This window comes from Polypterus senegalus, chromosome 17 (assembly GCF_016835505.1).
Source record: "Polypterus senegalus isolate Bchr_013 chromosome 17, ASM1683550v1, whole genome shotgun sequence".
Classification (NCBI taxonomy): Eukaryota; Metazoa; Chordata; class Cladistia; order Polypteriformes; family Polypteridae; genus Polypterus; species Polypterus senegalus.
Genome location: NC_053170.1, coordinates 7,573,236 through 7,598,510, shown reverse-complemented (window position 1 = coordinate 7,598,510; position 25,275 = coordinate 7,573,236). Strand labels below are relative to the sequence as shown.

At 41.6% G+C, this 25,275-nt stretch overlaps 1 protein-coding gene across 1 annotated transcript in view; it reads left to right on the top strand.

Annotated features, from left to right (window-relative positions):
* Positions 1-10,911, top strand: part of nags (N-acetylglutamate synthase) — a 65,288-nt gene extending 54,377 nt beyond the window's left edge. The window contains exons 7-8 of the mRNA XM_039740454.1: positions 4,379-4,561; positions 9,821-10,911. Of these exons, the coding sequence (XP_039596388.1) occupies positions 4,379-4,561; positions 9,821-9,995 (358 nt within the window). The 3' untranslated portion in view covers positions 9,996-10,911. The remainder of the gene's footprint in view (positions 1-4,378; positions 4,562-9,820) is intronic.
* Positions 10,912-25,275: the final 14,364 nt, after the last annotated feature.

The following is a 25,275-nucleotide window of genomic DNA, read 5'->3' as shown; positions in this document are numbered from 1 at the left end:
AAAATAAAAGTCTGTTATATTATATTCTGGCCAAAACCCTTGAAATTTCTGTGCATATAACAACTGTCCATTCTTGTTTATAGGACATCTGCTTAGTCATCTCTTAGTCATCCTTCAGTTTATTTTGTATATTACATCAACTTTTCTTCTGGTACATTCTTTATTTACTTGACCATCTGCTTTGTCTTGGTAGAGTAATATATTAGTGTACTTTCTCCTTTTGTATTATTAATATGTACCCTTTGTCAGAATGCCTCAAATCTCCCAAACTTACCACAGTTTATAAGGTACTCTACCATATAACTTCTCCCCACCTTCCCTTCTTCATGTATAATCTCAGGCAATCGGGTGTAGTAAAAGACAAGCAGGAGTTAAGTTACAATTTAAACAATGTGTTATTGATAATATTCATAAATAATAACAATATGCAAGGTACATTGAATATTGGCAACCATACAGCCTGATAAATGCTGAAGTGTAGTTTCAGGCGGCACACAGACTTGTTAGTTACTTAAAATGTCTCTAGTTAAGACATCATGTGTGGTCAGATTTCTTCAGAACAGGCCACATGCCTGTCTCAATATGGCTGCCGAGCTGCACTCTTCATTGTGTTGTCCTTTTCAGTTCATGGTGTGTGAGATGCTCCTTCATGGTGATGGTGTGTGAGAGAGAGATAAGGCAAGCAAATTTATAGTTTTTCTGTCCAACCCCTACAGCCAATAGGCCATCGTGGTACTTAAAGGCTTCTGACACAAGCCAATTCCTAACGGCCACACTTCAGACCAATGGGGGGACAGAACATCTTCACACCTGCCATCCCCCAAAACCATATGTTAAGGTAAAGCTTGGCAGTTAGGCAGCCTGGCTTTTCTGTGAGGGTTGACTGAGAGAGTCCTGCAGAGAAACACTTACTAAACTTGTTTAAGGCACTTCTCCCAACCCTGTCATAAAATTACAAAAAGACTCGTAGCGGTCCAGTGCCGCCAAGATTCATACCGTCAAGAAGACGGTGATTTATTTATTTTTATCGAGGAGATCCCAGGGACGCTCCCATCCTTGGTCCGACCCGCACACACTCACAAACAGAGACAAAATAATGCACACTGGAATTAAAGAATAATTAAAGAATATAATGAAATTAAATGAGATATTACATTAAACACACAAACACAAACAACCCCTCACAGCAAAGTCCAGGGAAAACTGCACCGGATGTAATGAAATGATGAAGATAGTAAGTTCAGAGATCTGTACGTTGAAAGGGAATTAAAAGGCAGTCCTACCAGTAGTCCCTGAAAATGGTGAAGACGGGTGGACGGTTCAGGAGCGCTCCTTTTCTTGCTGGAAGGCCATGACCCCACTATCAGTCCTCAGCACACAGGTAGACAAAAGACAATCCAGGACACAATGACTAAGTACGGTTAACCAACGGAAGGCAGTCAGACAATGTTCCTTGTATGGGACGATAGCTCCCTAGTCGGAATAAGTTCTTTTGTAATTGTGGTGTTTTAAGTAACCGAAAACTATATAGATATGATATTAAAAGGCGATATCCGTCCCATAGTGATACGGCGGTAAAAATCACATAAGAGAAAATAATTTCGCCTTCTTTGCTGACGATTTATGCGGCATTACAGACGGGAAGCCATAACCAGACAATACCAAGGTGGGATCTTGATCTTTACAGTCTGCCATTTTTCATCGCTGCGCTGGAAGGCTTTTCAGGACGGATGACGATATCACCCCTCCGTCCATCGGCTTCAAGGTGTTTGGCTGCTGTCCAAGTCTTTTTATACCGTCTTCTCCATGTGCAGGGCCTTACTTGGGTTCCAAACAAGGTAATCAATCAATCAATCAATCAACATTTATTTATATAGCACATATTCATACAAAAGAATGTAGCTCAAAGTGCTTTACAAAATGAATAGAGAAATAGAAGACACAATAAAAGATAAACATAAGTCAACATTAATTAACATAGAATAAGAGTAAGGTCCGATGGCCAGGTGGACAGAAAAACAAAAAACTCCAAAGGCTGGAGAAAAAAATAAAATCTGTAGGGGTTCCAGACCAAGACCGCCCAGTCCCCTCTGAGCAATCTACCTAACATAAATCAAACAGTCCTCTTTGTATTTAGCGTTTTCATCGAAGGACCTGATGATGATGGTCACGTAGACTTCTGGCTTTCAGTCCATCAATGTTGGTGCATCATGATGCTTTGAGTAGGTGGAGGTGGCGCAGGCCGCCACCACAAAGAAACCGGAAAAGAAACAGAAGAGAGAGTAGGGGTCAGTACGGATTTTAGAGCCACCATGAATAGTTATTATGAAGAATTGAACATACAGAGTATCAGTATTAAGTTAAAGTGAAGTTATAAAAAGGCCATGTTAAAGTCATGTGTTTTCAGCAGTGTGTTAAAGTGCTCTACTGTATCAGCCTGGTGAATTCCTATTGGCAGGCTATTCCAGATTTTGGGTGCATAACAGCAGAAGGCCGCCTCACCACTTCTTTTAAGTTTAGCTTTTGGAATTATAAGGAGACACTCATTTGAAGATCTAAGGTTACGATTTGGAATATAACGTGTCAGGCATTCCGATATATAAGATGGAGCGAGATTATTTAAGGCTTTATAAACCATAAGCAGTATTTTAAAGTCAATCCTGAATGACACAGGCAACCAGTGTAGTGACATCAAAACTGGAGAAATGTGTTCGGATTTTCTTTTCCCAGTTAGGATTCTAGCAGCTGCATTCTGCACTCGTTGCAAATGATTTATGTCTTTTTTGGGTAGTCCTGAGAGGAGTGCGTTACAGTAATCTAGTCGACTGAAAACAAACGCGTGAATTAACTTCTCAGCATCTTTCAGTGATATAAGAGGTCTAACTTTACTTATGTTTCTTAAATGAAAAAATGCTGTCCTAGTGGTCTGATGAATATGCGATTTAAAATTCAGATTACAGTCAACGGTTACCCCTAAATTTTTTACTTCTGTCTTAACTTTTAATCCTAGTGCATTAAGTTTATTTCTGATAACCTCGCTGAATCCATTATTGCCAATTACCAAAATTTCAGTTTTCTCTTTATTTAGTTTGAGAAAATTACTATTCATCCATTCAGAAATACCAGTAAGACATTGTGTTAGTGTATCGAAAGAGTCGGAGTCATCAGGTGCTATAGATAAGTACAGCTGTGTGTCATCAGCATAGCTGTGGTAGTTCACGTTGTAACCTGAGATAATCTGACCTAACGGAAGCATGTAGATTGAGAATAACAGCGGACCCAGGATAGAGCCTTGTGGAACACCATATCGGATATCATGTGTCTTTGAGAGGATTCTAACATACAGACATAGTCCAAGGCCCATTTTCGTAGTTGTACTTTCTCTCTTCAAATGCTTGCCTAGCAGTTCTAAATGCTGAGAGCCCCTGTGTGCTAACTTTGGCCTGGCCTGTACATGTGAGTGGATTTATAAAATAATTATTGTACAGAACACATTGACATTAAGCTTATATTCTTATTGCTGACAGATAACAGGGAACATTTAATACAACAAAAAAAAACCACTTCATTCTCTTTGGACACCTCTCTCCTTTTAAGAGCCACTCTGACCACCTTTGACCCCAATAGCCTCTGCACCTCAGACAAAAGACCAATCAGAGCCTCTGCAGGGACTGCTGGGAGATGCAGTTTTAACTTATAGTAGCACTGCTAAGTACAGACTTATTCCTAAAAAAGGGCAAGGGGTTCTTAAACCATTAAACCATTGCTGTTATTATCTATAATGCAACACTAATATTAAGTTTGCTTTGTCTAAGTTACATATAAAGACACAAAATATTTATCAACTTGTAGGCAAAATTTCACATCACAACACCATCTCAGTATTTTTCCTAAACCAATTCTTACATTTCAGTGTACATTTTGTTGTTCACTTGACCATTATCTGGTTTCCTGGTGGGCCTGAACAGGTTTCTGACATTTATTAAGCCTTTATGCTATTTATCTAAGATGAATGCTATGTTAAACTAAAATTATTCTTCCACAGGAACTCCCACGCTCACACATGCAGGGACTGCTTTTATCCACTTCAAGCAGAGTGCGTCCTGGTGACATCAGCTGAGTTCTTTCTCTAAGCCCCCACCAGCCCCACAATGGTGCAAATTAGAGGAACCATTTAATCTGACTAGTTGTCTAGACGGTCCATTTTATTCACCAAATATTCCAACTTCATTTTTAATTTCTCCACTTGTAGAAAAGCCACGTATATGCTGGTCATTTAGCTTGTTCTGAAATCTAGACTGGTGGAATTGTCAATGCTGAGCAAGGTGTTTTTTTTTTCTCTTTTTCTTTTTAGTAATTTTGTGTTTCATCTTTTCAGGTACAACGCTGCTGCCATAATTACTGAAGAGCCGGTAAATAGCGGGACTCTATATCTGGACAAATTTGTGGTGAGCAGCTGTAAGCAGGGCCAGGGCACTAGTGAGATGCTCTGGAAGTGTATTCGTCAGGACATAGGCTCACTTTTCTGGAGGTCACGGAGCTCAAATCGGATCAATCCATGGTGGGTACATACTGTAACTTTATGAACCTGTGCCTTATTTTGTGTACAATGGGGTACCTAAAAATAACAATAAATTTTACTTACTGAAGCTTTAGCCTCCTTTAGAGTACTCTCCATGTGAATGAATGCACTTGTCTCACTGGTGGAAACATTTTTGGAATTGCTGAAGAGGAACGTCATCCATGGCCTGAAGCAATTTTTATTTGACTTCCTCCATGGTACAAAAACGCTTTCCTTGGAGTTTTTTTTTTTTCACATGCGGGAACAAGATCAAGTGACATTTCCCCCCGTTTTACTTAAAGCTTCCCCTTTAAAAGACATTTCAAGCATCACTACAGTTTCAGCAGCTGTTTTCCCTAAGAGAAAACAAAATTGAACACAGACTCACTGTTCTTTATGATCACCTATCACAAAATTCGCAGAACGCATTTAATAAGCACCAAGAAAAATCGTCACGGAATGCCATATGAACAATAGAGAGCAATGTCAATTAGCAGACTGCCACACAATACTGTAAGTGTGCTATACCTAGCGGTGAAATTCGCAACTAAGTCGAGATTGCGCAGCAGGTACAGATTCCGGTTATTTTTGGGTACACCCTCATATGTAAGAGTTTGTTTAAAGAAGTTACAATATGTTGATTTTAATCTTTTTTTTTTGTAAAGTAAATGTGCTTTATTGGCAGTTGTAGAAATGCCAGTCATATCCAGTCTATCCTGGTGTGTACGGACCAGCCTTTGCCATAGTAAATGTAGATATTCATGTCTGCATCAGGAGGAAAAACGAATGGCGTGAACATTTCTGCAACAATCTCATCTTAACAGATTACACCAAAGTTGTGTTGTTTTAATGCACTGCTATTGACATGAGAAGGCATTTGACAAACGAGAGGAGACCATTCAGTCCATCAAGCCCGTAAGTTTAGCTAATAGCTAAGCTGTCCCAATGTCTCCTTCCGATCTTTCTTAAGGGTTGTCAAAGTTTTCTTCAACTCCATGTCTTGGTAGTTTGTTCCAGAGTTTCACAACTCTTTGTGTAAAGAAGTGCTTCCTGGCTTCATTCTTAAATGCATTTCCCTTTAATTTCCACTGCTGTCCTTGAGGTCGCGATTCACCCATAAGATGAAAGAATTTTGCTGGATCAACTTTATCAATGGCTTTGAGGATTTTAAATATATTGAGCAAAATACCAAAGCATGTACAGTACATTAGAACCTTCGAGACGAGAACAGGCCATTCAGCCCAACAAAGCTCGCCAGTCCTGTCCACTTGTTTCCTCCAAGAAAACATCAAGTTGAGTTTTGAAAGTCCCTAACGTCTTACTGTCTACCACACTACCTGGTCGCTCATTCCAAGTGTCTATCGTTCTTTGTGTAAAGAAAAACTTCCTAATGTTTGTGTGAAATTTACTCTTAACAAGTTTCCAACTGTGTCCCGGTGTTCTTGATGAACTCATTTTAAAATACAAATCTCGATCCACTGGACTGATTCCCTTCATAATTTTAAACACTTCAATCATGTCACCTCTTAATCTTCGTTTGCTTAAACTGTAAAGGCTCAGCTCTTTTAATCTCTCCTCATAATTCAATCCATGTAGCCCTGGAATCAGCCCAGTCGCTCTTCTCTGGACCTTCTCTTGTGCTGTTATGTCCTTTTTGTAGTCTGGAGACCAAAACTGCACTCAGTACTCAAGATGAGGCCTCACCAGTGCATTATAAAGGTTGAGCAGAACCTCCTGTGACTTGTACTCCACACATCAAGGCGCTATATAACCTGACATTCTATTAGCCTTCTTAATGGCTTCTGAACACTGTATGGTAGTTGATAGCTTAGAGTCCACTATGACTCCTAAATCCTTCTCGTAAGGTGTACTCTCGATTTTCCGACCGCCCATTGTGTATTCAAACCTAATATTTTTACTTCCTATGTGTAATACTTTACATTTACTGACATTAAATTTCATCTGCCACAAATCTGCCCAAGCCTGTCTGCTATCCAAGTCCTTCTGTGATGATATAATGGATTTGAAATTATCTGCTAATCCACCTATCTTGGTATCATCTGCAAACTTATATTCCTATCTAAATCATTTATATTTATTAAAAATAGCAAAGGCCTCAGCACTGCCCCCTGCTGGTCACCACTCTTAACATCGACCAGTTCTGATGAGGTTCCTCGCACCATCACCCTCTGCTTCCTGGGTCTGAGCCAATTCTGCACCCACCTAAAAACATCACCCTGAACTCCCACTTCTTTTAACTTGATGCCCAACCTCTCATGTGGTACCTTATCAAAATCTTATCAGTAGATGAAACAGAAACTTTGGGAGCCTTTAAGAAGGATCTGGATGCAGCAGTGGACTGGGTATCAAAACCGACCCGGGTATCCTTCAACGAGTGAGGTGATGAGGTCGGCCCATTCATCCATCCATCCATTATCCAACCTGCTATATCCTAACTACAGGGTCACGGGGGTCTGCTGGAGCCAATCCCAGCCAACACAGGGTGCAAGGCAGGAAACAAACCCCGGGCAGGACGCCAGCCAACCGCAGGGCACACACACATACACCCACCAAGCACACACTAGAGACAATTTAGGATCGCCAATGCACCTAACCTGCATGTCTTTGGACTGTGGGAGGAAACCCACACAGACACGGGGAGAACATGCAAACTCCACGCAGGGAGGACCCGGGAAGTGAACCCGGGTCTCCTAAGTGGGAGGCATCACTCGGCCCATTATTCATTGTAATTTTCTTAAAATTTGTGATAAGTATGAGGCTCGCTACTTGCTATGAGCCTACGATATGAACTCTATCTAAACTGCTGCCAAACTTGTTTAGACACGACTTAAAATTTGATGACATGCTTAGAAATAAAATTTAATGAAAAATAAAAATTTAGTAACATGGCTTACACGTTGTTAGAATACATGTCAAATGTCATGTCCAAGTGCCCAGTACCCTAGTAGTCTAGTAGCTTTCATTAATGAGTGTTTTAAACTTCTTCTGGTGCTTAGGCTCATTGCCAGAAGCCTTAGAAGGTGCAGGGTGATTCGGCGAAATCGTGTGCATTTAAGAATAACAAAACAATAACAAAATGGAAAACATAAGGACACTCAGCTGGAGTCGTGTCACAGGGCAACAATCAATCAGCAGCAAGGAGAAATGAATAACGCTCTCGGATTGGCTACTTTCATCATCCCAAACCACGTTTCCCTCACCGGTTGCTTCATGTTCTCTCTACAGCACAGTATTGCTGTGACGATGTGGGTTCTGGCTCCACACTCCCTTGGCTGTTTGGGAACCCTTGAACCCAACACCGTCGATAATGTTACCGAGTGAGCTAGTCAGTGGAGGCAAATAATTCCAGCAAGGGGAAGGTAAAAAGTGCAAAAGTGCTTTTATTAGAAACAGCCAACAAAACAGTGTTCCATAAATAGTGCAGTTTCAAAGTTCATTAAATAAATAATCCATAAAAAGAACACGTGGAGGTTAAAACCATTGGAAAAAACAATCCTTTAAAACCAGAGGTTAAAATCTTCTCTAGGAAGCAGTCTTAAAAACAACAACAAATCCGGTGTAACGTTTGTTAGCATCTCACCTGCTTATCCCGTTAGGGCCCAGCAGCAGGCAAGACGCTCTCTGCAGCTGCCCTCCTCTACACTTTCGCGAGACTGGAGACCTCCCGATCCCTGGCTCCGGTATGGTACTCATCCCAGTCCCCGAGACTTGATGTCCACCAATGACCAGGACGCACACATTGGGGACTTCACCACCAAGCCTCCCGACTTCTGCTGCCTTTCCGCGGCCTTCTGCGGCTCGTCGCTTTCACCTGGTCACTCCCGCTACATGGTCGCTCAGCGGGAGCAACCTCAACTCAAACACCTGGGTGTCGGCCTAACACCCAGCTTCATTGCAGCTGCCCTCGATCGCTTGATCGCGCGCTCACCACACGCACGCACCGCCTGCTTCCTCGCTCCCTGTAACCTCCGTCCTCTTTTCCTTTCTTTCCTTTTTCTTTTTTTCTACACCCCTCCACAACCGACTCGCGCTTCTTTTTAAAACGTGAGGGGCCATCACAGCTGTAGCATTAGCCACGGGAGCAATCACGAATGTGGGCAGTTCCTCACCTGTGCACACGGTGAGAAACGCCCACAACGACGACTGCCCCACGGCTCGCTACAACATCGCCCCAAGCCGCCTCGGGTACAGTGATTATTTATTTAAAATGAATGGCCTTTTCTCAACGAGCTGTGGACCCATAACACCACAATTGCCAGGAAAAAAGGCATAAAAATTGGGGAGGATATTTGTACTTTCTGCTAACTATTAATAGTTAGGTTCTAAGGAAAAATCCGCAAACAACTGAGTCCGCGAACCCTGAACCGCGACTTTGCGGGGGTCTACTGTATATGCAGACTTTCCTATCAGTACCTATTTTCTATTATTCTTTGTTCTAGTGGCATTATTATTATTCTTGTAATAAATACCATACTGCTTTTAACTTTCTATGCTTTGTCTTAATGTCTATAGAGTGATTGAAATAATAAGTTAGATTTCTTTGAGCACCTAGTGCAGCCAGAGATTTGCCATCACCTCTGTGCTGTGAGGTTTATTAAGGCTGCGAATGAGAGCTTCACTCAATTGTAGGGAACAGTACGTAAAGAAGGTATTCTTGGCTGATAAATGGGCTTATATTTAAGAGTGCTGACTCTTTGTATGTGTAAATGTATTCTTGTAGACCAAAAAGTAATATTTAGTTCTGAGATATCATTAAAACATCATATGTTTTTCGTGCCAATAATAAGAAAGTCTCTTGAAGTGCTGAGTGACAGGCAGTTTTATTCCTAAAGCACTTGTGTGGTTTAAAGTGCCAGAGGTTAATCAGCGTGTGTGTGTCATTAATGGGGCGCTGTTGGGGTTAGGGTCAGTGTGTACGCGTATGTATGTATGTGTGTGTTCATCTTAAAGTGCAACAGTAAACCAATCCGATAACGAACTTGACGAGTACACTTACCCTTGAGGGAAAACAGGTAAAGGACAAGTAGAGGGAAATACTACGATAATACACTTACAGAGTGTGAATATGGTCCCTTTTGCACAAGAATAATGGATCAGGGTTGACGTCACTGTTTCATTTATCTTGAATCAGCCTATTGATGTCTGTCATGACTGTTTGCATCTAATCCATCAAATTCACTCTACCGTTGTCTGTATAGATTCATGATTATATTTGTCTTTATTTTTTGACGTCCACAGGTATTTCAAGCAATGCGAAGGTAGCTTTGTCAATGGCAAATGGATTGTTTTCTGGTATGGCCTGCCTGACATTCGGAACTCCTATGAACTTGTTGACTACGCCAAGAACATGCCAGATTCCTTTCTCAACTCTGAATGTGACAATTTACCTGAACCAGCCTTTCCAGATCTCTAAGGTCAGAAGCTGAGCCTATTAGCCGAGAAAAGTTTTATCCTTCGATTTAGTGACAATCCTCAAATTCAACATTTTTTTTCTCCTATAAAAGCCTGGCTTGAGTCCAAGACTGGTACTGCTCAGCAGCTACTGTGACATTTTTTAAATATTTGTGGGTTTCAGTACCTCATTTGGCCTCATGCAGCTTTTTTGTATTTTTCAAAATGATTTATTTTGTTAGAAATAGCTGGCCAAGTAATGTAAATAAATACCTTGGACATTTACTTTTACTTCCTAGTTTCTTAAATTCCCCAATGCCTAGGTTTTTGATGCTGCCACTGTGGAAATATTAGGTTAAATCAAAAAATCAGTCAAAATTTAATACTGCATATCAGTGGAAGCGTTTGACCATTTCCAAACAAATATTGTATTGTGGATTTTATTTGGTTCAGCAAAAACAACTAAAAATGAGACACCTCTGTAAACTCTTTAGTAAAGCCAAATACCACAGACAGTCCCTTTACCCACCCAATATCCTGCAACACATAAAAGCAAAAAATAAAAGTATGGGTCACTAAAAGCTTTTGATCACATGCAATTCCATAGTGTAGTAAATTCACAATTGGCAGAAACACCACACCAGTGGTACACTTGGAACACCCACAATCCTGTGCTCTGAGTGGCAGCTGTTTAGTCTTCTGCCTTGTCGTCTGTCTTCTTATATAATACGCTACCATGGCTGTCCATGTGTCTGTCCAGGATTTTAACTCACCTGTCGCTCACAAACTGTTTGACCGATTGACCTGAAATTTGGTACACATATACTACATGACGTCTACTATCCGCTTTCGAAGTGATGATTTTTAGTCCTCTTTTCATTTGCATTTTATTTTATTGTAGAATCAATTCTCAGCAGGGCGGCCGTGCGGTGCATGTGTACGGGCGCCGTTTTCATCCCGGCCACCTTCGCCGTCACTTCCTTTACTTCTTCATATCTTAAATCATTCTTGAGGCAGATTGAACACTTAAGTGCCAGCTTAAGAGAAAAATTAAGGAAAACATATTAAGTAATTGCAACACAAATACTGACTAAATCAGTTTTAACGTGAAAAGATGGCGACAGAAGAAGAGAAGAAGTGGACCGCTAGGGTGGAGAAAAGAAGAGCTGCTCAGGAAGGATCAAGTGCATCAACGGCTGAGCATACGAATGATCAACGTACAGAGAAATAGGATGAAAACTAGGAATGATCAAGTCAAGTGGATTCACTGCACGTTATCGTTATAGCAGTGCGCCGTTACTGGTTCATTTATATTTGATTAGCCATCCCCTGCGGCTTCGCCCGCGTATTAGTGAAACAGGACAGCGAGGAGGGTCCGGCCCAGCTCTCTACTCATGACGTTACTCTTCCCCCTGCCCTCGGCCCGCAGCCTCTCTCTCAGATTAGCGCGGATATATCGCTCCTGCAAGCGAACTACGATTCTTACTGCAATGAGAGAAGTCATAAAATCAACCAGAATGTTCAAGCAAATTTATAGACAAAAAAGATCTAAATCCGTGGATATGAGATGTGCAGCACCTGAAACTACGGATACTGGAAGCCTGTGCTAGCATTTCTCCTGCGGTGTTGCTATCAGTGTGTGAAGAGTGGGAGAAGAGGGTTACATTGACAATCCAACACAATGGGCAGCACATTGAACACATTTTATAAGTGGTCAGAAACTTGTAAATAACTCATGAAAGAATAAAGTTACGTGAAAACCAAGCACACCATTGTTTTTCTTTGTGAAATTCCCAATAAGTTTGATGTGTCACATGACCCTCTTCCTATTGAAAAAACAAAAGTTGGATCCAAAATGGCCGACTTCAAAATGGCCACCATGGTCACTACCCATCTTGAAAGGTTTTCCCCCCTCACATATACTAATGTGCCACAAACAGGAAGTTAATATCACCAACCATTCCCATTTTATTAAGGTGTATCCATATAAACGGCTCACCCTGTATAAGAAATTTTGTGCTTGGACCATGAAATTTTTAAAACCGTTTCTTAGTGAGCACCTATGGGCCAAGGGGGACCTACATTCTAAATTTCAAGTCCCAAGTCCTTATGGTTTGGGAGATTTCGTGATGAGAGAGTCAGTGGTATTTGGCTATATATATATATATATATATATATATATATATATATATATATATATATATATTATTTGGCTGACCTCTGTATCCAAGGTGACTTAACAACATTTGAGATCTGATTAGTTACATTTCTGTTATTGTTTTTTTTTTTTTCCATTTGGAGCATAGGCATGTGGAAATCACCTGTTTAGGGTCACATGGTGTCAGTAGTGGGATTTGAACCGACATCCTCAGGGTTTGAGGTCTCAAGCTTTAACCACTACACCACACTCCCCATTCATACTTAATCAGAAAAGAAATGGATTTATTTATTTATTTATCAAATTCTACATTTACCAAATGTGTGAGTATATACAGTGCCTAGAAAAAGTATGCGCCACTTTGGGCATTTTCACAACATTGAATCACAGTGAATTTAGTCTGTCAGTCAGTCATTATCCAACCCGCTATATCCTAACTACAGGGTCACGGGGGTCTGCTGGAGTCGATCCCAGTCAGCACAGGGCGCAAGGCAGGAAACAAACCCTGGGCAGGGTGCCAGCCCACCGCAGGGCACACACACACACACACACACACCAAGCACACACTAGGGACAATTTAGAATCGCCAATGCACCTAACCTGCATGTCTTTGGACTGTAGGAGGAAACCGGAGGAAACCCACACAGACACGGGGAGAACATGCAAACTCCACACAGGGAGGACCCGGGAAGCGAACCCAGGTCTCCTTACTGCCCCACCACGCCGCCCACAGCTTTTTTTAAAACCGATTAACAGTAAAAGACTTCTTAATGTCAAAATTAAAACAGAACTCTGAAAAATGGTCTAAATTAATGACAAAATATAAACCACAAAGTGTCTGATGTCCCAAGTATTCACCCCATTTGAAAAAGACACCCTTAAGTCCTCAGTGGTGCAGCCAAATGGTTTTAGAAGTCCCATCATTAGTTTAATGGCGATCACCTATCTGGGATTTCAAATGATTGCATGTGGGAAGGCCAACTTGTTGGCGGGTCAGTATGGTGGCCGAACCCACACAATGAAAACAGAAAACACTCAGAGCAACTCATGAGGAGCACAAGTCAGGGGATGGAGACAAGTAGCTCTCCAAGACACTGAATATCCAGTTAGAGAAATGGAAAGAGTGTGTCACCGCTGTAAATCTGCTCGAGGAGGGCGTCCACAAAGCCTGAAGAAGAAAAGGGAGGGAGGCCATCGAAAGACATCTGAAGCTACACTGAAAGTGATTAGAGACGCTGAGCAGACAACAACTGCGACCCGATGCTTCCCCAGTTGCAGCTCTATACGAGGGTGTCATGTCACGTCACTTTCTAACGTGGTCAATCCAGACCATGGTTATGGGGCGGATGGTGGAGCCTATCCCAGCATGCAAGGCAGGAACAAACACTGAAAAGGACGCCTGTCCACCACAGCATTAATTCGCACCCACACACTGCGGCCAATTTAGTGTTGCCAGCTCTCCTAACTTGCATGTCTTTGGACTGCAGGAGGAAACCCATGGGGGAGAACCTGGGACACAAATCTTGGTCTCCTTACTGTGAGGCAGCAGTGCTGCCATATACGAGAGTAGCAAAGAGAAAAAACACACAGGACATTTCAGCAGAAGGTGCACAGGAGACTCGTAAGTCAGCTGGAAGAAGGTTCTGTCGTCTAACGAGAGCAAAAATGAAGCTTGTTTCCCATCCCAACCATGAAGCACGATGGTGGCAGCATCAGGCCGTGGGGATGCTTCTCTGCAGCAGGTTCTGGAAGGCCTTTGAGGGTAGAGGGGAAAACAAAATTCTGGAGCAAAACTTGGTGCCATCTGAAAGCAGCTTGCACCTTGGGAAGAGGCTTTGTTTTCCAGCAAGACAAGCCTAAGGATAAAGCCAAAGATACACAAGAATAGCTTCCAAACAACAGTGTGAATGTCCTGGAGTGGCAGAGGCAGAGACCTGATCTCAAGCCAGAGAAGAATTTTTAGTCGGACTTGAGAGAGTCAAGAGGGGGGATTGAGCTGTTAAAAGGCAGGGCCTGTTAAAGCCCATTGCGGCACTACTTGCGGGATTTTGGGCTACGCAAAATTAAATTGTATTGTACTCGCATGTTCTTCACTTCCAACCAACCAGGAAATGGACAATGCTGAGCAGTTTTGAAAAGAGGAGTGGAGAAATGCACGTGTCCAAATGTGCCAGTCTGACAGAGAGAGACAGGCCACTGCACACAGACTCAAAGGTGTGTTAACTAAATGCTGACGTGAAGACAGTGAGTACGTACAGTGGGTATAGAAAAGAATCCCCCCCCTTTGCTTTACAGCCTTAAATGAACACACATAGAAAAAGGATTTCTTCCCAGCTTTACTTACTCAATGCCACCGATAACATCCAAGTGAAAGATATCACAGCTACAGTTTAGAAGAATTATAAAACATCAAAAACAAGACCCACTGAGATTAATAAAAGATCACCCCCCCCAATGTCAATGTCATTTTGTTGACCCCCCTTTTGCTTTAATGACTGCCTTGAGTCTGTTGATTCTTCTCTACCAGCTTTGCCCACCTAGACTGAGCCCACTCAATATTTGCCCCCCACTCTCCTTTACAGTTTAACTGTTCAAGTTCGGTCACATTGGCTGGTGAGCGTTGGTGGTCTGCTATCTTCAGATCTTTCCACAGATTTTCAGTGTGATTTCGGTCTGGGCTCTGAATGGCCACACCAGGACATTCACTTTTTTTCTCTTCAGCCACTGTGTGGTCCATTTTGCTGTGTGCTTCAGGTCGTTGTCGTGTTGAAAGGTGAACATTCTGCCCATCTTCAACTTTCTGGCAGAGGGTAGCAGGTTTTCCTCCACAATTTGACAGTATTTTGCCCATCCATTTTTCCTTCTACCTAACGAGAGCTCCAGGCCCCCCATAACAGGATGCTGCCCCCTCCATGCTGTACTGTAGGTATGGTGTGTTGTGGATGGTGAGCTGCATTGCTGTACCGTTTGGTATTGAGGCCAAAAAGTTTGATTTTGGGCTCATCGGACCATAAGACCTTTTCCACTTGGCATCAGAATCTTCAAGGTGCATTCTGGAAAAGCTCAAACGAGCCTCAATGTGGCCTTTCTTGTGACTTTTTCCCATCAACTCTCCTGAACAAGTCACAGTTGTGGAGTGCTTGTCAAATTGTTGTCACCTGTACACCATTAATGACCACTCTTTGACATCAAATCCTAAAACTCCTTCAAAGTCCTCCATTGGCCTCTCGGTAGTCTCTCTTACCAGTTTCCTCATTGCTCTTCCATCCAACACTTGCCACTTCTTAATGATGGACTTTACTTTGCTCCTCAGGATTGATAAAGCCTTTGAGATTTTTTGGTCTCCATCTTCTGCCTCATGTCTGTCCACAACTCTCTCTCTGAGATCTTCTGAAGGTGGATGGCCACCCATAGTCAGTTGCACTACCAAGCAAGGGAATGAATGCTCCAGGGACAGCTTCAGTAATCACACTCATTACAGCTGATCACAGGTAGAAGGAAGCCAGTACAGTAATCCCTCCTCGATCGCGGGGGTTGCATTCCAGACCCCGCGATAGGTGAAAATCCGCAAAGTAGAAACCATATGTTTGTATAGTTATTTTTATATATTTTAAGCCCTTATAAACTCTCCCACCCTGTTAACATTATTAGAGCCCTCTAGACATGAAATAACACCCTTTAGTCAAACGTTTAAACTGTGCTCCATTACAAGACAGAGATGACAGTTCTTTCTCACAATTAAAAGAATGCAAACATATCTTATCTTCAAAGGAGCGCCATCAGGAGCAGAGAATGTCAGAGAGAGCGCTAGCTAAGAAAAGCAAACAATTAAAAAATCAATACGTGCTTTTAAGTATACAGAAGCACCGCGATAAAGCGGCATTTTGTAGAGGAGCCTCCGTGTCCTCTGTGCAAACAGCCCCTCTGCTCACACCCCCTCCGTCAGGCAGAGAGAGTGAGAAAGACAGAGAGAAGCAAACAGTCAAGCACCGCGGGAAGCATATCTTATAGCATTGAGGAGTTTTAGTTAATATGTAATACATGCTCTGATTGGGTATCTTCTAAGCCATCCGCCAATAGCGTCCCTTGTATGAAATCAACTGGGCAAACAAACGGAGGAAGCGTGTACCATAAATTAAAAGACCCATTGTCTGCAGAAAGCGGCGAACCAGCGAAAATCCATGATATATATTTAGATGTGCTTACATTTAAAATCCGCGATGGAGTGAAGCCGCAAAAGTCGAAGCGCGGTATAGCGAGGGATTACTGTAACTGTGATGGAAATGGTGGGCACTGACACCTGAGTGAGTTTAGGAGGGGGGGTCTTTTATTAATCTCAGTATTCCTTGTTTTGTATTTTGTATAATTCTTCTGAACTGTAGCTGTGACATCTTTCACTTGGATGTTAGACATTGCGTTGAGTAAGTAAAGATGGACAAAATATTGGTTTGTGTGTTTTCATTTAAGGCTCTAAAGCAAAAAAAAAAATGGGAATATTTCAAAGGGGGGGATTCTATTCTATACTTATTGTATGTATGTACAGTATGTGTGTATTTACTGTATGTATATATATATACAGTGGTGTGAAAAACTATTTGCCCCCTTCCTGATTTCTTATTCTTTTGCATGTTTGTCACACAAAATGTTTCTGATCATCAAACACATTTAACCATTAGTCAAATATAACACAAGTAAACACAAAATGCAGTTTTTAAATGATGGTTTTTATTATTTTGGGAGAAAAAAAAATCCAAACCTACATGGCCCTGTGTGAAAAAGTAATTGCCCCCTGAACCTAATAACTGGTTGGGCCACCCTTAGCAGCAATAACTGCAATCAAGCGTTTGCGATAACTTGCAATGAGTCTTTTACAGTGCTCTGGAGGAATTTTGGCCCACTCATCTTTGCAGAATTGTTGTAATTCAGCTTTATTTGAGGGTTTTCTAGCATGAAGCGCCTTTTTAAGGTCATGCCATAGCATCTCAATTGGATTCAGGTCAGGACTTTGACTAGGCCACTCCAAAGTCTTCATTTTGTTTTTCTTCAGCCATTCAGAGGTGGATTTGCTGGTGTGTTTTGGGTCATTGTCCTGTTGCAGCACCCAAGATCGCTTCAGCTTGAGTTGACGAACAGATGGCCAGACATTCTCCTTCAGGATTTTTTGGTAGGCAGTAGAATTCATGGTTCCATCTATCACAGCAAGCCTTCCAGGCCCTGAAGCAGCAAAACAACCCCAGACCATCACCCTACCACCACCATATTTTACTGTTGGTATGATGTTCTTTTTCTGAAATGCTGTGTTCCTTTTACGCCAGATGTAACGGACATTTGCCTTCCAAAAGTTCAACTTTTGTCTCATCAGTCCACAAGGTATTTTCCCAAAAGTCTTGGCAATCATTGAGATGTTTCTTAGGAAAATTGAGACGAGCCCTCATGTTCTTTTTGCTTAACAGTGGTTTGCGTCTTGGAAATCTGCCATGCAGGCCGTTTTGCCCAGTCTCTTTCTTATGGTGGAGTCGTGAACACTGACCTTAATTGAGGCAAGTGAGGCCTGCAGTTCTTTAGACGTTGTCCTGGGGTCTTTGTGACCTCTCGGATGAGTCGTCTCTGCGCTCTTGGGGTAATTTTGGTCGGCCGGCCACTCCTGGGAAGGTTCACCACTGTTCCATGTTTTGCCATTTGTGGATAATGGCTCTCACTGTGGTTCGCTGGAGTCCCAAAGCTTTAGAAATGGCTTTATAACCTTTACCAGACTGATAGATCTCAATTACTTCTGTTCTCATTTGTTCCTGAATTTCTTTGGATCTTGGCATGATGTCTAGCTTTTGAGGTGCTTTTGGTCTACTTCTCTGTGTCAGGCAGCTCCTATTTAAGTGATTTCTTGATTGAAACAGGTGTGGCAGTAATCAGGCCTGGGGGTGGCTACGGAAATTGAACTCAGGTGTGATACACCACAGTTAGGTTATTTTTTAACAAGGGGCAATTACTTTTTCACACAGGGCCATGTAGGTTTGGATTTTTTCTCCCTAAATAATAAAACCATCATTTAAAAACTGCATTTTGTGTTTACTTGTGTTATATTTGACTAATGGTTAAATGTGTTTGATGATCAAAACATTTTGTGTGACAAACATGCAACAGAATAAGAAATCAGGAAGGGGCAAATAGTTTTTCACACCACTGTATATATATATATATATATATATATATATATATATATATATGAGTGAAAGGCATTATATTTTGCCCTTTCTCTGTGCAGTTTTTCCCCTTCGTTGCATCTTATTAATGACAGTTAAAAACAAGCAGAGCAGACACACTGCCAAACAACACGGAATAATCAAAGGCTGCAACTACTTTAGCATCAGACCCACTAATTAGTAAATAATGGATTAGTTAAACAATTAGAACACCTGGAAAAGTAGAATGAAAATCAAGATGAAAATATTGTTAAAAAGAACAAAAAACACACTATTCCCATATAACTGCTTGGTACATTTTAATATATAGGGTGGTCCAGATCTAATTATGCAATTTTCATTACGCTATAACTTTATTACATAGAAAATCACCCGAAAAATCCCGGACCATCGAGAAGAGTGCGAACTGACGACATGAAGAATCGTCTTCGCACCAAACTGGAATCGTCCCCGCATAAATCAAAGTCATCCAGACGATCTGGGTCTCCATAATTAGATCTGGACCACCCTGTATATATATACTTCATTTTTTTTACCAAACTTAGTTTTCTAATTTCTATATTGTTCCCACAACACAGAACCTGGGAAGTAACACGTCGCTTAATTAGCCCAGGAGTCCAATTAAAAACAGAAGCTGGTTGGAACAAAAACCTGCAGGGGTCCCCAGGACCGAGTTTAGGAAACACTGGGCTAAACTGAAAACTTGAACAGTTTTGATCCAGATGAATTCTTTCAGTTCAGGTGATGAAACTTTTGCTTCCTCGAGTTCCCATCGTCCTTTGCTGGTGGCCATCACTCTAAACACAGAACGAGTTTTTGGCCTTCTGGTGTTGATGTTATCTGCTGTAGTTTCCCATTTTACCATACCATATTTATTTGTTGAGCGCTTAAAAACACAGCATTACAACTGACCAAAGCGCTCAAATTGTTCAAATTGGTAGTGTGTGTGTCTCAAAGGGTACCGCTGTAACCCCGTCTCAGGTTTGATAGACTAATTGTTTCTCATCTCATGATGTCGGACTCTTGTGGGTTTGAGAAGTAGTCATCTATACTAATAAAAGGCAAAGCCCTCCCTCACTGACACACACACTCATCACTAATTCTCCAACTTCCCGTGTAGGTAGAAGGCTGACATTTGGCAGGCTTATTCCTTACAGCTTACTTACAAAAGTTGGGCAGGTTTCATTTCGAAATTCTACACATAACGGTCATAACTGTCGATAACTGTCAACAACGTCCGCCGTGTTGAACTTTCTTATTTACGGCCCCATCTTCACGAAATTTGGTAGGCGGCTTCCCTACGCTAACCGAAACCGATGTACGTACTTATTTCGGTGGTATGACGCCACTGTCGGCCGCCATATTGAACTTTCCAATGTCACTAATTCTCCAACATCCCGTGTAGGCAGAAGGCTGAAATTTGGTACTTATTTCGGTGGTATGATGCCACTGCCGGCCGCCATATTGAACTTTTCAATGGTCTTTGTTACTTATGGGCCCATCTTCAAGAAATTTGGTACACGGGTTCTCAACGCTAACTGAATCCTACTTACGTACATATATACGTCCATAGCCTGCAGCTCGGTCACCGTGTGAGGCGATGTTGGGTCCCCCATCCCAACGCCTCCCATGTTGTTGGCTGCCCACCTATATAAGGCTGTCTGTCGCTCCGGTCTCTACATTCCCTTCCTTGCTTCGCCACGGGATTCACGTCTCCCTGCTAACAACTACAGCCTTTTTATTTAATCCACGACTTCTCCGCTGTTTTATTGTTCATTTATTACGATTATAGTTATTGTGTAGGTATTTTAGACTTACTTTACATTGTTCAGGTATCCATTTCCTTTATCATTCCAACCGTACCCCCATTAACATGTCTATCGAGGTGATCACCATCGATCAAAGAACTGTCACTTACCGAGTGGTTTCCATGCCCGGAGATGGCACCTGCCTTTTCCATTCTCTTTGTTACATATTGCACGGTCATATCAGGCTCACTCTTGATATCCGGAGGAACATTGTGTCTTATGTACTGAATGACTGGCACAGGTTCAAGGTGTGGACTGATGACGGTACAGGAGATAATTAGACTACACAGGAGCACTAGAAGAGTGGATCTGCATGTGAGTTGATGGCTGCCGCTGAATTGTTCAGTTGTCGCTTTCAAGTGTACCAAAATGGCCAAATATTTTACACCTTTGGACAACCGCCAATGCTTCTTAATCATCTTAGATTGACAGGTGACGATTTCAGTAGTGGACACTTTGATGTTTATGAATGTTTAAACTCTCAAAAGCTGGATGTGAAGTTATTGATAAAACCGGTTGTGTGCTTACAACGCTTGACAGATGTCGAATGTCTCTTCAACACAAGTCCTACAAATACTGTCGTCATTGAAACAAACCATGAAACTCAAACCGATTATGACAGCAACAATCCAAGCTGTGAGATTTGAGACAAGATTACTGTTCACATGGCCGACTGTACGTTACATGCTCAAGAGTAAGCTCAGCGCACAGCTTGGTCAGATTACAACCGGAGGGCCGAACTCACAATGTGGCATACAAAGAGATCCTTAACAAATAATTATTGGTATATTTTCCCTCAGTTTAAAAAGGTAAAATTTTCTTCTTAATAAAAATTTTAAGGCAGTACTTTGCCGCTGCGAAGCGCTGGTATTTTGCTAGTATTTTAATAAAAGCAATGTTGTTCTTAATGTGATTACACTTTTAGTTAATGTCTCATGCAGACAGAAGATTGAGCCCAAATTGTTTTCACTTGATGTGGATGTACTGGATTGAATATACAAGCAACACTTAGAGGTTTATGAATGGATTTTTATTTAAGAAAGAAAAAAACAACAACAACAACAACTAGAGTATATAATTTAGTGTATTTTTTTTTTAAATTCAGATTAAGAGGTTGTCATATTTACAGCGCATCCTATGGTCTATTTTTATTCTTGAAAAGGAATCTTGCAGTAAAATTATTTGGAACAAGCATTATTTACAACATGCATTTTTAAAAAATATTGTAGTGTATCATTAACTGGAGCAGGGGTGTCAAACTCCGGGCCTGGTGGGCTGCAGGTTTTCATTCTCACTGTCCTAATCAATGACCAGTTTTCACTGCTAATGAACTTCTTTTACCTTCATTTTAATAGCCCTGATTTTAAGGATTCAGTCCCCTGAATTGATTCGTTTCTTCATTAAATGGCAGCCGAAATGAAATGGCAACACCCCTGGCAGACACATGGTCCAATCCTACCCTCTGGAAATGACCCTCTATCTACCACAGCCAGGTTTTATGTGGGTGACCCCATGGCCTGGTCCAGCCCCTTGGGTGCTCAATAAAGAGCCGGATCACTCTCGGGTGAATCGCGCCAACTGGCCGTAGTGCCGTAACTGACGCTCCCTCACAATGCAGGTCATGTGCCTCATTCGGGACTCCATGAGCAACACAAAGTCAAACCAATGGTACACATGGATTACCCAGAGAGACACAATACCAAAGGAGTCGAGTCTTCGTCTCAGGTCACTGGATAGCGTCCATGTCTCGCAACCATACAGCAAGACAGGAAGCACCAGGACTCTAAAGACTTGGACCTTCATCCTTATGCAGAGATATCAGGAGCGCCACACACCCCTTTCCAGCGACTTCATGACCCTCCATGCTCTCCCAATCCATCTACTGACTTCATAGGAAGAGTCACCAGAGACATGAATGTCACTGCCAAGGTAAGTAAACCTCTCGATGAGGTCGACACTCTCGCCGCAGACAGACACACTGCTGATGGCTGTGCCCAAGAGGTCATTAAAGGCCTGGCTCTTGGTTTTTATCAGGACCCTCACAAGCCCAGACACTCAGACTAAGGGGTCTAAGTCAAGTTAATTAAAACTAAGGCAAAAGAAGTTAATTAGCAGCAAAAAATGGGCACTGATGATGAAGATGGTTAGAATGAACACCTGCAGCCATTGCGGCCCTCCAGGACTGAAGTTCAACACCCGTGAACTAGAGATATGAACAGATCATAAACGTTTTGCCTGATAATGAAATTTAAATGACACACGTAGTATTCCCTAAAGGACATGATAGAAGAGCCATAATAAAAAAAAAAATTAAGAGTTCAAAGGTCAGAACTGTAAATGTGACGTAATGTCTTAGTCAGCTGCTGCAGAATTCAAGAAATATTTTCACAGCTTCACTTCCTATCGTTTCAGCTAAGATGATTTGTGTGTCACTACTTTTGTCTGGAGTACACAGCCCACCAGTGAATGAACAAGTATATGCAGACAAGGGGGGCATTAGGCACAAGATGACTCGGTGGATCCGAGGATGGCTTCACTCGGTGAACTGATTTACCACAAAGAGTAAAACTACAGCACACTTTCAACTAGAATACTTGACATGTTAATGTTTGCCTGGCTGCTCTTCTGTAACATGCGTACGTCTCCTTTTTATGACTTAACTATACAGCATGCCTAGTTATGTCATATGTGGCACACAACTAGCCTCACTGCGACAACCATCTCGCACCAGATTAAAATGTGCATCTTTGAAAGCACGAATGTATAAGAAAGGTATAGCTGCCACTAATACACATACGGTAAGAAGAAAAGTCCCACCACACAGAATTAGAAGTACAGTTTAAGGACGTGATACCCTTAAACACGAGGGGCTTCTTGAACGTTCTCCAAACCAATCTCACTTTTGGCAAGTTCAATGGCAGTGCAACACCTTTGGGGAGCCTAATTTGGCGGATTTCAGTTCAGTTTGAGTTTCAGCTCTACTACTCTGCCAACGGCCTGAAACCCTTCCTAGATACAGCAAAAAAAGGCTTCCCGTTGGCATTTCCAAAATGAAGCACGACTAAACTCACTTTCAGGGTACAAACGAGAGAGCTTTCCTGTGACAAAACAAAAGCACAGACAAAAACACTTTGAACGTAAAGTGAGCTGTGTTCATTTTCTGAAGGAACCTCACCGATCATGAAGATGCATATTGTCAACAGTTCAATATGAAAAGCTTTGGATGTAAGAACAACTTAGCTTTTGAAAAATGTTACAAAGACAGACATCTAAAGTAACGGCAAATACACAGTTTAGGTTATACATCTCTCTATTTATATATATATATATATATATATAAAAAATCCTGGAGAGAAACAGTAGGGTGACGAGACGTGATCTTCACGTTAAGATCATGGAAGACACTTAAGACCCGTGAGGCTAAAGAGATTGGCCACAGAGCGTCTCGCATGGACCTTAAACATGAGACTTTGTGACAAGAGATTGACCCAGGACCGTCTCACGAGACATAGAACATGAGATTCTTGTAAGACACGCCCTACTTACAACCATATAAGAGCACAGGCAGTAACACACTCAGTCGTGTTTTAGCTTTGTGCACTCACAGATCCAGGGCTCTCAGCGCATATAAAGCGTATAAGGACAATATGTTATAAATGAAATGTCGACGACTAAGCGAAGAAGAAAGCAGCGTCGAGAAAAGAGACTCAAAAACATTGGAGAGACAAAAAAGAAAAAGAATAATCTAGGTGCAAATTCAGAAAATAAGGAAATCATCAGCCCAGAACAAGTAGAATTGATAAAAAAAAAAATAAACACGTCCAATCGGGCTCAGAATTAAAAGACAAAGTAGAACTTCATAAAGACGTTCACAAACGTAGGCGCTAAACACATGCAGAGCAGGTTAGAGATCATGAAAGCAGTGGAATTTGAAAGGCACAAAATGTGGTGAAAGGTAAAGAATATGAAAGTAGGAAAATCCGAAAGTATAAAAAAAGAAAGTAAAGATTGCAGTAGCGCAAACAAATGAAAATTATTACTCGAAAAAGGGAAAATAACCATCACAGACCAGGTGTCATTACAAAAAAAAAAAAGCAGGACAAAGCGAGGTCAGAAATAAAAGACAAAGTAGAAAACAAAGCAAAACGTCATAAAGAGGGTAAAAAAACAAGGGGGCCAAACACATGCAGAGCAGGTTAGAGATCATGAAAACCGGAATTCAAAAGACTAAAAAAAAAAAACCTTAGGCACAAAACACATGAAAAGCGAAATACAGAATATGACAGCAGAAAAAAAACAACAGTGTTTAAAACAAAGAAAGTAAAGATCGCATTAGCACAAAAAAGAAATTATTACTCGGAGAAATAACGAAAAGGCGAATAGACATCGGTGATATGTCATAAGTATGTAAATATTGTAAGGCTTTGAAGTTTAAGTCAGAGAATTTCAAAAACGTGGTTTACCTCACACGCAGTTATTGGTTACTTTGCAAAAAAAAATTAACTGCTGATGATGAAGATCGTTTTGTCTGTGCTGAAATTCCAAACAGAGAAACGTGTCCTGAATTATGGTACAAAGTCATTAAACACACGTCTCACGGAGCTCATCAAAAAGATTCAGCATATTGGGACTCGAAAGATTCAAAATACACTGGAACCTCGGTTTGCGAGTAACTTGGTTTACGAGTGTTTTGCAAGACGAGCTAAATTTTTTAATAAATTTTGACTTGATAAATGAGCGATGTCTTGCAATACGAGTAGTATGGATACACTGTCTGCTGAGCGTCATGTGATCACAACTGATCTCCTTATCTCGCTTTTGTCTCTCTCTCCTTATCTCGCTCGCACGCACATCTCTCTCTCTCTCTCCTTTTGAGGGCAATCGTCTCCTATTCTCCGTCTGAGTCTGTGTGCCTCACTCATATAGTCAACATCCGTACGTGCGTATACTGTTTACTACAGCATTGTGACTGTGTGTGTGTTGTGAAGCGCGAGTTCCTGTCTTGTGCCCCAAAACACGAAGCGGAGTCTCAGTACTTTAACAACACCAGCTTTATTCAGCTTAAAACAGCAACAGTGCAGTTATTTATTGTAGCGGGATCTTTATAATGTTCCTTGTATCACCCATCGACGGCAG